This window comes from Borostomias antarcticus (genome assembly GCF_949987555.1).
Source record: "Borostomias antarcticus genome assembly, chromosome: 4".
Lineage (NCBI taxonomy): Eukaryota > Metazoa > Chordata > Actinopteri > Stomiiformes > Stomiidae > Borostomias > Borostomias antarcticus.
Window position 1 is genome coordinate 22,025,545 of NC_140237.1, and position 12,941 is coordinate 22,038,485.

A 12,941-nucleotide genomic window follows, 5' to 3' on the forward strand; every position below is an offset into this window, starting at 1 on the left:
ATGTGACCTAAATAGTGTTGTATATAGAGTATGGATGTACAATGTGCTGCCAGTGCTCCTGAGGGGAGTGTAGTGTGCTCTGCCTGCTGCTGTCGTACTTGAAAGAGAGGTGAATTATAAAGAGGAGGAGGGGGGGTGGGTGTGTGGGGGGGGGGGGGGGGCAGGGGGATGTGAGATGTGGGAGAGGGGGGATGGGGGGGGGGGGTCCTGAAAAACAGTGATGACCTCATGGGTAAGACTCTCCAATATACCTGTTCTCTAAACCACTCTGGAGAGATAGAGCCTAAGGGCATGAACACACACACACACACACACACACACACACACACAAGCACACACACACATAATGTGTATACACACACAGAGACAAACACACATGCGCACACACACTCCTCACGCGGAGCACACAGTTTGCTTCGTTAGCACGGCTCAGCAATAAAAGACTGATAGATTGCCAGGTGGGATGTATGCAGCTTGATAGGTTTCACCTCACACATCTAGAGAGAGGTTTTAGGGAACACCTGATCTTCTAATATATCTGTCTGTCTCTCTCTCTCTCTCTCTCTCTCTCTCTCTGTCTCTCTCTCTCTCTCTCTCTCTCTTTCTCTCTTTCTTGCACTGTGACTCTTTCCCTCATGTTTGTTTTACTCGTGTCGTGTTTATGTGGTTAATAGACTGGATGTTTCTGTGATCCTGCTATTGTTGGTTGGTTGGGTTTCCGTTCTTTTTTTTTTCTTTTTTTTTTTTTACTCTTTCTATTAGCAGCAGCAGCATCCAATCTATTCTTCCTTTCCTTCAGACGGTGGTGTCTAATGAAAGTGAAGAGCAATTCATTAATCTCCTAGTAAAACAACGGTAGACACCTGGAATCTTAATCACCCTCACACACGGGGAAGAAGACAGGGAGAGAGAGTGAGAGAGATAGAGGGAGAGAGAAAGATATGTTCATGTCAACGTAATTGTCGACACACTACTGTACACCAGAGACTGTTTGCTGCGTCCTGAGCCCCTCCCTCTCCTCTGCCCCCCCCACCCCCCCCCCCAGATGAGAGGATGCTGCAGGGAGCCGGCGAGGGACTGAGCCCCACCTGATCCCCCCCCCCCCCCCACCCCGACCCCCTGACCTCTGCAGCGCCCCCACCCCCGACCCATCATGCACCTGCCGTGCCGCCGGCGTCTGAAGCTGCTGGTGGCATCCGTGACGGCCGTCATCCTGCTCACCTGGCTGTACCTTCTGGCCGGGAACCTGGAGAGTGAGTACAAACCCCCCGCCCGCTACTTGACCCAGGTCAGCTCGGTCAGACTGACAATACGGCCTCTGTGCCTGGATGGATCACACCTGTTTTTTGTTTCTTTAGCTTGACCTTGAGCTCTAAACTCAGACCTCACATTGTCCGCTCCAACCTGAAACTAATAGCACACTTTGCAAGGCTCATGGGGTCGCAGCTGAACGAATAAGGGTAGGTCTACAATTGCCTTACACACCATAAATACATAGTTTATATCCAAGTATTAATTTCATGGCATAGCCTTAGCCGACACTAACTGTAGTCAGATCTACTCGTGCATTCATGATGGGAAAGTGATAAACCTAAAAAGGCATTCACAGTCGACACTATTTTGCTTTCCTTCCTGCCTTTGGCAGCGGTGCTGTGTTGCTTTTCGCCTGGATTATATCTGTATTGTTCATATTTCTGTAATACTTTGTTCCGCTCGTTATGGTGGACGAAGCTATATTGGTTGAGTGTGCCTGCCGTCCACGCTCTGTTTGCCTGGTCAACGTTAGTGATCGGTCATATCGTGCAAATACCACCCCTTTTACCGTGAACATGCTCGTAGTTCATAACCAGTTATGAATGATTGCTGTTGTTTGGTTTAGTCAGGCCAGCTACGGAAAAGTGATGTTGCCTGATGTTGGTAAATGCCAACTGAGATTGCAATGTTCCCCAGAAAATCGACCGATCAGCTGATGGCACTATTGGGTCATCGCCATGGTTACAATGAAAGGCATAACTAGATGTAGTTGACTCAGCCTCCTCATCAGGCAGAAGAAGCAGACGCTGGATAAGACCGTGAATCAGTCTAATCTTCTGGGCCCGTCTAATCCACTCCTGAGCCGGGGTTATGATGCATATACACACACGCACGCACGCACTCACACACACACACACACACATCAACACACACACACACACACACATGCACAGACACACACACACACATAAACCCCATCATTTGATAATCCAGTTGCTATCCACCTATCTTATGGAGCCTCTGCACAAAGCTAAATTGAGTCATAACAGTTAGTGACAGCTAACATACACACACACAGACACACACACACCCCATCATTTGATAATCCAGTTGTTACATCCAGTGATCAGACACACAGACACACAAACACACACACACACGCACACACGCACACGCGCACCCACACACCCACACACACACACACACACACACACACACACACACACACACACACACACACACACACACACACACACACACACACCAGCCCATAGATACTCTCTACACATAGCCAGCCAGATGACTGATGAGGTGTCACAGCAGAGTGTGTCTGTTTTAGCTCTCTGTGGAGAGGAGCCGGGGTCTTGGAGAGCTCGGGGCAGCAGAGTGCATCGCTGTGTCCACACCTACAGCAGCGCCTGGCTATCAATGTCCAGTCTGAGCATCTGGGCGTGGATCGGTCCTCAGTGACCGGATCCGTTTTGGCCTCGCCTTTCTTCTCCGATATGAGGCGCCAGTGTCTCTCCCCTCTCTCTCTCTCTCCTCTCTCTCTCCTCTCTATCTCTCTCTCCTCTCTATCTCTCCCTCTCTCTATCTCTCCCTCTCTCTCTTTCTCCCTCTCTCTCTCCTCCGTAACTCAGCATTCAGCATTCCCAGAGTGATTCACTTCAGCTGTGGGGCAGCTGCTCCCCATGACAGTCTACAAAAAGAGAGAGAGAGGGGGAGAGAGAGAGAGAGAGAGACAGAGAGGTTAAAAGAGAGTGACAGACTGGAAGTTTGTAGCACTACAGTTGTAAAGTGATACAGGAAAATGAAGTATTTAACCCCCCTCCCCCTCTTCCAGACGGGCGCTCCCTGCTCCTGTACCCCTGCCTGGCCGACACCCCCGAGGCCCAGGTCCTGGAGCGGGCGGTCCTGGAGTCGCGCGTCCGCGAGGTGGAGGAGGAGAACCGGCAGATCCGGCTGCAGCTCGGCCAATCACAGCACGGCACCGTCGCCCAGCCCCCCGGCGGCGGCGGCGACGGCGGTAACTACGGCAACCAGCAGTGGGGGGCGTCGGCCGATACGGGGCCGGAGGACGTGGAGAGCACGGCGGAGGAACGGGGCAACCATACCGAGTGTCCGCGCTCGCCCACCGTGCAGAAGTGTGAGGTGAGGGTATAGCGGCGCCTGCCCGTGTCTGCCGGCGGCGGTGGCGTCTCCGTTTGTTATCGCTGCTCCTTCGCACACGGGAAAGCGGATCCCTCGGCGTATCGATTTAATCGGCGCCGGCGTGTCTCACCTGGCCCTCTCATCTCTCTCTCTCCCCCCTGTGCTCTCCCAGCTCATCCACGTGGCGTGCGTGTGCGCCGGACACAACGCCAGCAGGGACGTGGTGACCCTGGTCAAATCCATCCTGTTCCACAGGTGAGCCGGGCCCCCTGGGTGAGGGACGCACGCACGCACACACACACACACACGCACACACACACGCACACACACACGCGCACACACACACACACACACACTCATACCAGGACAAACACCAGAGCTGCTGGAGTAGATGGTGCGTGGCATGGAACTATTTTTGTGACTATAATGTGACTTTACTATATATCATTGACACATTGACATTCTCTCTCTCTCTCTCTCTCTCTCTCTCTCTTTCTATCATTCTCTCTCTCTCTCTTTATCTGTTCTCTCTCTCAGGAGAAATCCACTGCATTTCCATTTCATCACGGACACAGTAGCCAATCAGATCCTGAGCTCTCTGTTCCAGTCATGGATGGTCCCCTCCGTGCAGGTCAGCTTCTACGACGCTGACGAGCTCAAGGTAACGCGCCTCCGCCCCCCGCGCCCCCGGCCTGCACGCTCATGCTCCGCCACTGCCCGAACGCAAACAGCAAAAACCTACAAATGATTAATCACGACTTGATGTCAACGGAATGCTCTCTAACTGAGGTCTGCATGCAAGAGAGAGAGAGAGGGAGGGAGAGAGGAGAGAGAGAGAGAGAGAGAGAGAGAGAGAGAGGGAGAGAGAGAGAGAGAGAGAGAGAGAGAGAGAGAGGGAGGGAGGGAGAGAGGGAGAGAGAGAGAGAGAGGGGGAGAGAGAGAGAGAGCTTGCATGTTTGTAGGTGTGCGTGCACGGCCTTGTGCGTGTGCGTGTGTATATGCATCATAACCCAGGCTCGGGAGTGGATTAGACGAACCCAGAGGATTAGACAGATTTATGGGCGTCTTCATGGACGTCCGCGCGTCAGTGTGTGCCCGTGTGACAGGGCTCGGACGGCGGGGGGGGGGGGGATCTCTCGCATACCGATCCGGACGTTGTTCCTCCTCGCCCCCCGAGCGATGCGAGCCGTCGGCCCCGCCCCCCCGCGGTCCGGCCGTGGCATTCCTAGCGTCCTCCGCCTCCGCGGGGACCATAGTGCTCTGTGCTCTCCGACGTCGTCTCTCGGCCTACACAGAGAGGAGAGAGACGCGCCTGCCTCTCCCCTTCTCTGCTCACCCCTCGAAGAACAGGAAGGAAATAAAACAACCCCGGCATGTAAAAGCTGATTATATTTGCTAATTACGCATTCACGCTGATCCTATTGTGCAGCATCAAAAGGAATTTATTAACAGGCACTATTGGCTGGTTCATGGAGAACGATATTGAACAGATGCTCGCTAAAATGGTTCTTTTCCTTTGTGTTTCTAAATGGATTAGCTATCGTGTGTACAGAGCAGATGCCGGAGCCTTGGAGCCATACCAGCCAATACTGTCATCATTACTGTTGTGGTAGAATTTTAACTCGCTCTGTTATTGATATCACGTGTACCAGAATTTTAGTGATGGTGCTAACCATGGTAGAAGACAAGACACGACAGGATGGTTTAAAGGTTGACTACTAACAGTGATCGACCATAGTAGACACAGCCCTAGGTTTGGGTGTTAACTCAATAAATATAGGCTATTGGGAGCTATACCAGTGATGCGGACAATCTCTTCTTTATTGTCTGAAGGTTGACTACTAACAATTGTTCAGTGATGAGATGTAGATACAGTACTATGGCTACAGTGGCAATGGATCATTAAGAGGTGTATCCAATAACAGTGAGTTGGACTGGTCTGATCTCATCTGAAACATTTGACTGGCAAACTTTGTTGTCACGCTGGCAAACTTTCCCCTGCAGTAATTCTGATTGAAAGGCAGATGCCTTTGCAATGCATTTGAGAATTGTGTATTCCTGTTTTAGTGGGGGAAAAAAGGATGACACTGTCAATTTGTTTCAGCTCTGGTTTGACTGTGAAAAAAGAGTCAAGTCTTAACCCTCCCTCCATCCCTCTCTCCCTTCCTCTCTCCCTCTCCCTCCCTCCCTCTCTTCTCTCTCAGTCGGAGGTGTCATGGATACCAAACAAGCACTATTCGGGTATATATGGCCTGATGAAGCTGACCCTAACCAAAGCCCTGCCCTCCGACCTCTCGAAGGTCATCGTCCTGGATACGGACATCACATTCGCCACGGACATCGCCGAACTCTGGGCCATCTTCAGGAAGTTCACTGGTGTGACCTTTGACCTTGATATCGATGTCCATGCGTCTGATTGGCTGTTTGTCTGATGGGTGATTACAGATTGGTTGTTTGGTGGTTTGTGGTTGCAGATAAGCAGGTGATTGGCCTGGTGGAGAACCAGAGTGACTGGTACCTGGGGAACCTGTGGAAGAACCACAAACCCTGGCCTGCTCTGGGAAGAGGCTTCAACACAGGTCTGTTTGTGTGTGTGTGTGTGTGTGTGTGTGTGTGTGTGTGTGTTTACTGTTTATTAAGATCCCCATTGTGATCCCACATTTGCCATGTGCAGCAGCTACTCTTCCTGAGGTCCACAACATAACAAAAAACAGCATACAGTTGAATAACATCCATACAAATAATATCCATACAAATAATATCCATACAAATGATAAGTGTGTGTGTGAGACAGAGAGAGAGAGGGGGGGGGGGGGTGAGAGAGAGAGGGGGAGAGAGAGAGGGCTTCACAGAGTTTTGACTGACCCCGTGTTTTTGCCGTGTCCCAGGGGTCATCCTGCTCTACCTGGAGAGGCTGCGTCGGATCAGCTGGGAGCAGATGTGGCGTCTGACCGCTGAGAGAGAGCTAATGAGCATGCTCAGTACATCGCTGGCCGACCAGGTCTGTCAGAGTCAAAGTCAACTTTATTTATATAGCACTGTTCATACAAGGAAATGCAGCACACGGCGCTTTACAGACTAATTAAACAAAGGTCTGTCAGTCCACCACAGCTGTCTGCAGCTCACCGTCTTTTGTCCCTGTTTAATCATTTGTTCAAGCTGCTGTGTTATTTACTGCATGTCAAATTAATTAGACGGGTGCTTTTAGCAGTGCTATAAAAGGCAATCTATGGCAAGTTTATAAACAGGTGCCAATGAGGACCGAGAGCATAATTGTACGTAGAACAGATGTTCGCGTGGGTTTTTGAAGCACGTCAGCCTGGGTAAAAGGACGCAGTTGATGTGTGGGTGTGTGATCTTGCGTGCAGGACATCTTCAACGCCTTCATCAAGCAGAACCCGGTGCTGGTGCACCAGCTGCCCTGCTTCTGGAACGTGCAGCTGTCCGACCACACACGCTCGGAACAGTGCTACACGGAGGTGTCCGACCTCAAGGTAGGGTTGGCAGGGCGACACGCGCCCGTAAAGACCTCCATGCGCTCATCGTATTTTTACTTGGCTGTTCTTGCGCTTTTACTTCAGCTCTATAGGTTATGCTCTTAGACGCTCGTTTAGACAGAGATGCACTTCTGGTGAGTAATAGTACACGTGACTACCTGCGTTGAATGCAGTTATTGTTAGTCACTCTGGATAAAAAGCTTCTGCTAAACGATTGTGATATGTGACATATGTAATGTACTGTAAAGACGCACACATACTGTACACACAAGCACACATACTGTACACACAGGCACACATACTGTACACACAGGTACACATACTGTACACACAAGCACACATACTGTACACACAAGCACCCATACTGTACACACAAGCACACATACTGTACACACAGGCACACAGACGCGCGTGCGAGGAGACCTGAAATGTCTGAAATGCCGAACGCCCCCCCCCCCACCCCCTCCCAGGTGATCCACTGGAACTCTCCTAAGAAGCTGCGTGTGAAGAACAAGCACGTGGAGTTCTTCAGGAACCTCTACCTGACCTTCCTGGAGTACGACGGCAACCTGCTCCGACGGGAGCTGTTCGGCTGTCCCAGCCAGGCCACCGTAGAGAGCGTCCGGGTCAGTACCGGCACTACCGCCACCTGCAGAATACGAGAGGCAGCAAATACCTAAGTTGGCGCTTGCTCTTCTGTTTCTCTGGTGTGTGTGTGTGTGTGTGTGTGTGTGTACGGGGGGAAGGGGAGGGGGGGGCTGTTACCATAGTAACATAGCAAACAATACTATCTTTGTGTTACTCAGTTATTCAGCCAAAACATGAATAGAAGCGATAAAGAGCCCTTGACACAGCACCGATGTCTGAACTCTGGAATTCCTGTGACTTGACTGTTTTTGCGCGTGCGTGCGTGCGTGCGTGTGTGTGCGCGTGTGCGTGTGTGTGTATTTTTATTTGTTTTTATACAAAAAAAACTTTTTAGGTTATACAGTACAAAATACATTTGTAAATACTGTGTCAAATACTTTAACAACATCGAATCCCACTGGAACCCCTACCCCATTGCACCATTACAAATTCACAGTAGGCTATGACATATCAAAACATCAGTTGACAACGGGGTTAAATACAACACAGTCAGTTTATGTTTTGATACGTCATACTGTGAACTAAAAAAACCACAGTCAGGTCACAGGAATCCCAGAGTTCCAGAGTTCAGACAGAGTTTGTAGAGTGTTATGTTGACCCCCGTCGTGATTCCCTCGCCCCGCAGTTGCAGGCGGCGCTAGAGGAGCTGGACGAGGACGACCAGTGTTATGACTTCCGCCGCGAGCGCATCACGGTTCACCGCGTGCACCTCTACTTCCTGCAGTACGAGTACACGGCCGCGGACGACACGGACGTCACGCTGGTCGCCCAGCTCTCCATGGACAGGTGAGGCGGCGGAACGGCCCGCCGATTAACGCGCTGCGTCTCCCGCTTGTGTCAACTTTTGCGTTCCTCATCTCTTTTTATCCCCGTCCTCGGTGCATTAATCACCTTCAAACCTGTAATTCTGACTCTCCCTCCCCCCCCCTCCCTTCTCTGCAGACTCCAGATGCTGGAAGCCATCTGTAAACACTGGGAAGGCCCCATCAGCCTGGCCCTCTACATGTCCGACGCCGAGGCCCAGCAGTTCCTGCGCTACGCCCAGGCGTCCGAGGTGCTCAAGAACCGCAAGAACGTGGGCTACCACATCGTCTACAAGGAGGGCCAGTTCTACCCCGTCAACCTGGTGAGGAACGTGGCACTGAGGAACGCCAACACGCCGTACGTGTTTCTGGCCGACGTGGACTTCCTGCCCATGTACGGCCTCTACGATTACCTCAGGTGAGAGGAGCCGCCGCTCACTTCCTGCTTTCACAGTTGTATGTTGTATGCAGTTATAGATTATTGTAGTCATAGATTGTAATGAATTGATAATTCAGTGCTGGTAGTCAGGCTTATGACTAACTGTGTGTTGTGGATATACAGTCTGCTGATGGTTCTGCTGTTGCTGGGTTCTGCCCACAGGAGGTCTGTGGTCCAGTTGGACATGGCGCACACTAAGAAGGCCCTGGTGGTGCCGGCCTTTGAGACGCTGCGTTATCGGCTCTCCTTCCCCAAATCCAAAGCTGAGCTGCTCTCCATGCTGGACGTGGGGACCCTCTATACCTTCAGGTACACCGGCTCATCGGTCAATCGGAGATTGAACAGCGCGTAATCGGCTGGACGTCTGACGGATGTCAGAGAAAAGGTGTTATCGTTATCCATTCTTTGGCTTCTGTGTTTTCCTTGTTCTAGGTATCATGTCTGGACCAAGGGTCACGCTCCGACCGACTACGCCAAATGGCGGACAGCCACCACGCCCTACAAGGTTGAGTGGGAGGCGGACTTTGAGCCCTATGTGGTGGTGAGGCGGGACTGTCCTGAGTACGACCAGCGCTTTGTGGGCTTTGGCTGGAACAAGGTGTCACACATCATGGAGCTGGATGCCCAGGTACCATTCGTGAGGGGGGGGGGGGTGTTAGGCTCCGGGTCATTAAAGGACAGTTTGATTTCTGTTTTACGATTTGTCAGTCCTCAAAGAAGCAATCGGCAAACATAAACGCCTTTTAGTACCCCTTAATCCAAAGACTCTTTTCATGATTGGAAGTTGATTCAAACTACTGAGGCGATGTTTAGATGCGATTAGATTTGCTGTATGCTTTTGTTTCAGAAATAATAGCATTTGTAATTGCTGACGCATCAAAGCCGTGTTCCTCACTGTAGCCTGCCTCAAAGCAATGAGCCAATTATGTTGTCCTTGTTCGCCCCGCATTTCAAATCCCAGAGGCTGATACCTGAATATGCTGTGCCCCTCCCCCCCACCCCCCCTTCCCCTGCACCACTCAGGAGTATGAGCTGATGGTCCTCCCCAACGCCTTCATGATCCACATGCCGCACGCGCCTAGCTTCGACATCTCCAAGTTCCGCTCCAGCCCGGGTTACCGATACTGTCTGACCACGCTGAAGGAGGAGTTCCACCAGGATATGTCCCGCAAGTACGGCGCCGCCGCACTCAAGTACCTCACCGCCCAGAGGAACATCTAAACCCGGACCGGACATCAGATGCCCCCCCCCCCCCCACCTCCGCTCACTGGCCGAGGTTAAGGGTTTAGGGACAGGACAAGGCCCCAGTCACCAAGCCTGGGTGTGAGTGTGTGTGTGTGATGTCTGTGGTGTGTGTGAGGTATGTGGTGTGTGTGTGTGTGTTTGTGTATGTGTGTGTGTGTGTGTGCGTGCAGATAGAGCCGGGCAGCCCAAATGAACGTCCGGGGATTGGCTTCAGTAGGCCGGGCTGCATCTCTCAACACCCGGCTACCATGGATTACACCCTAAACTGAGATAACCACACCAACCAAACAGGACCCTTACATGACAGTAGATTTACCAAACCTGCTCCTCTACACCGGCCCTCTGCTGGACAGTTTCATGCTTTAACAATGGGGAAATAGTGACAATTGTCATGATTTGTTCTGACAATCAGGGCTCTCTCTGATATGTGGAACCTGTCCATATCTGCAGCTTGGACTGGATGACAGGAAGGAACGTGGGTCACATCAGAAGCAGAGGAATGGAAATCCTCCCTGTTCTCTTTGAAAGGGATCAAATCAGAATCATGTTTGGAGAGGCTAGTCGAACTGGATAAACATTTAAGCCTTATAATTTTCCATAATATTTAATAAGATAATCTCTTGATGTAAATTATATCAGTGTTTTTATCATCATGTTGCATAATTATTATATTTTTATTTGTTCTTATTATTTCTGGTCCCCTGTGGAAGGAAAGAATAATGTCTATCCATTTTTGATTGCTTCTGGAGGATTTGAAGTGGGTTTGGGGAAAATGAGAGGCATGATGTTTATCCCGGACAATACGCTGGTGAAATGAAGTGTCATTCACTATTGTCATGTCACTTTGTTGACGACAAACAAAACAAACATGGCTTTTAATAAGTGAATTTAGCCTTGTTCGATAAGATAAGCAAAGCATTTTTAGTGTATGTTGTTTTCCGGTCCAGGGTATTCTATTCTGTGACGCAACCGCTTCAAAGGCGTTTAACATCATGCACCCGTACGCCCACTGACTGAATGAGCTGCTGTGTTGTGGGTGTACATTCACTGACTGTTTATACTAGGCCATATGACCTAACATGCTCATCACTTTTCATTCTGTCTCAATCTTCCCTTCACATTGCTAACCTGCATATCATCTTGCATCTGAAGAATTGCTCCACAGACCTGATGGGTATAAGACAGTCGAAAGGAATCCCTGCTTTGTTCTGACAATCAGGGCTTTCTCTGTTATTTTGAACCAATCGATTCTTATTGTTCATCCATGTGGATATTCTTAATTTGCTTCTAAATCCTCATCCAAATCCTGCATTAAACACAAGTCACTACAGCTTGTGAACATCACAAAATGACCAATATAGCACATATCCCTTGTAAGGAGGTATTTGTCTTGTGTGTGAAATCTCACAAGTCCCTGTACACACACTGTAAGAGCATCTTAGGCCAAGGAGGTTTTAAAGCACTACTGACTGTCAACGGGGATCCGGAACATTCTCTGGGCCAAGTCCGGCTATGTTACACTGACATGCTGTAGTCTACGTTCCGGCTACTTGACCACATCCCTTTTTCCTTTCCTTTTCTCTCCATCCCTCAAACCCACATCCCCAATCCATCCTCCCTTCTTTTCCCATCTTCTCTCAAACCATCCATCTTTTCACCTCCAGCAATCTTCCACTCTGTCTATAGTCTCATCACCCCCCCCCCCCCCCTCAACGCCTAATCCGCCAACGTGTGGGACCACGGGCCAGTAATGAACTGCAAGTGTTACTGCCGTATGAACGTGCATCAACTACCCAGCGCCCAGGGAGGCCGCCGCCGCCGTGGTTACAGCCTATCGCGAGCAGCAAACCGTCCGAACACAGAGCAGCCACGTGCTACACTGACTATGGGATGCAGAGTAATCGCATGGGGTTGCCACGGTGATGGCTACGTGCAGATCTGCCATGATCAGTCCCTCCAGCCCCCCTCTGCCTCTGTCCTTGACCCTTGACCCCCCCCCCCTCCTCCTCACTCCGTTGACTGTACTGACCACAGTGAATGCTAGTGCCTTTGCTGTATTGTGGAAACTGGATATTGATTGTACCGTTGATGGTGCCTGGGGATAATCAGGCATCCTATTTATTATTGTTGACTCGAATCAATCATATTTTTCTATGTAGCGGACAAAGTGCTTTAAATAAATCTGCCCTTTTGTATCGCTTTGTTCTGGGTTGGTTTCTCTTCAAGGGGCTGTGGGACACGGCCGATGGAGCTAATGAAATAGCCGCCATAGGCTGATGCATCTTCATACAGACGTCTTCTCAGAGATGATCATTACCGTACAACAGCGTTGTCTGAAGTGTTGTGATATGGGCTTAACGTCTGTGATGACATTTATTCCAGAAAGCTAAGCACTCACGCGTACGCACAGGCACGCGCGTGCACGTACAAACACACGCACACACGCACACATGCACTCTCCAGCTCACCTTCACTAAGGGGGAGAACAAAGCTAACTGTAATTCTCCGTCAGCTGTTTTCTGCGCTGACATTTATAACAGTGCCCGGAAATTGAATTGTCTCTTGTAGATGTATTGCTTTTCTTAAGGAAACAATCGAGGCGGCTTCTTTCACAAAATAGACAAAAACCAGTGAAGCCAAGTCCTTCTTCATAATCTACTTTGCCATCTCCAATATCTGCAAAAACAACAACTGACGCATGCCGATAATAATCTCCAGGAATAGAAAAGCATGATTGCGCTCGGCTCTGCTGCAGTCCCAGGCACAGTGAGGAGGAGGTTCAAGCGCTCTCTCTCAGACGGCTACTACTCCGGTTACTAGTTACTAGTCCGGGAGTCAAAGCCTGTTCTTTTGATGAACCTAGTTTTGACGGTCAAGTTTTATTTTTCTTTCTCTCTGCTGATT

General features: G+C 50.2%; 1 protein-coding gene across 3 annotated transcripts in view; it reads left to right on the forward strand.

The window, feature by feature from the left end:
* The window catches only part of large2 (LARGE xylosyl- and glucuronyltransferase 2), a 40,853-nt gene extending 28,639 nt beyond the window's left edge, over positions 1 to 12,214 (forward strand). For all 3 annotated transcript variants that reach the window (XM_084436551.1, XM_084436553.1, XM_084436552.1), the window contains 14 exons: positions 1,046 to 1,253; positions 3,098 to 3,405; positions 3,578 to 3,660; positions 3,943 to 4,066; positions 5,610 to 5,781; positions 5,880 to 5,984; positions 6,294 to 6,406; positions 6,774 to 6,899; positions 7,373 to 7,528; positions 8,176 to 8,336; positions 8,493 to 8,771; positions 8,955 to 9,101; positions 9,225 to 9,420; positions 9,816 to 12,214. In XM_084436551.1, coding sequence (XP_084292677.1) covers positions 1,154 to 1,253; positions 3,098 to 3,405; positions 3,578 to 3,660; positions 3,943 to 4,066; positions 5,610 to 5,781; positions 5,880 to 5,984; positions 6,294 to 6,406; positions 6,774 to 6,899; positions 7,373 to 7,528; positions 8,176 to 8,336; positions 8,493 to 8,771; positions 8,955 to 9,101; positions 9,225 to 9,420; positions 9,816 to 10,013 — 2,268 coding nt within the window. In that variant the 5' untranslated portion in view covers positions 1,046 to 1,153 and the 3' untranslated portion in view covers positions 10,014 to 12,214. The remainder of the gene's footprint in view (positions 1 to 1,045; positions 1,254 to 3,097; positions 3,406 to 3,577; positions 3,661 to 3,942; positions 4,067 to 5,609; positions 5,782 to 5,879; positions 5,985 to 6,293; positions 6,407 to 6,773; positions 6,900 to 7,372; positions 7,529 to 8,175; positions 8,337 to 8,492; positions 8,772 to 8,954; positions 9,102 to 9,224; positions 9,421 to 9,815) is intronic.
* Positions 12,215 to 12,941: the final 727 nt, after the last annotated feature.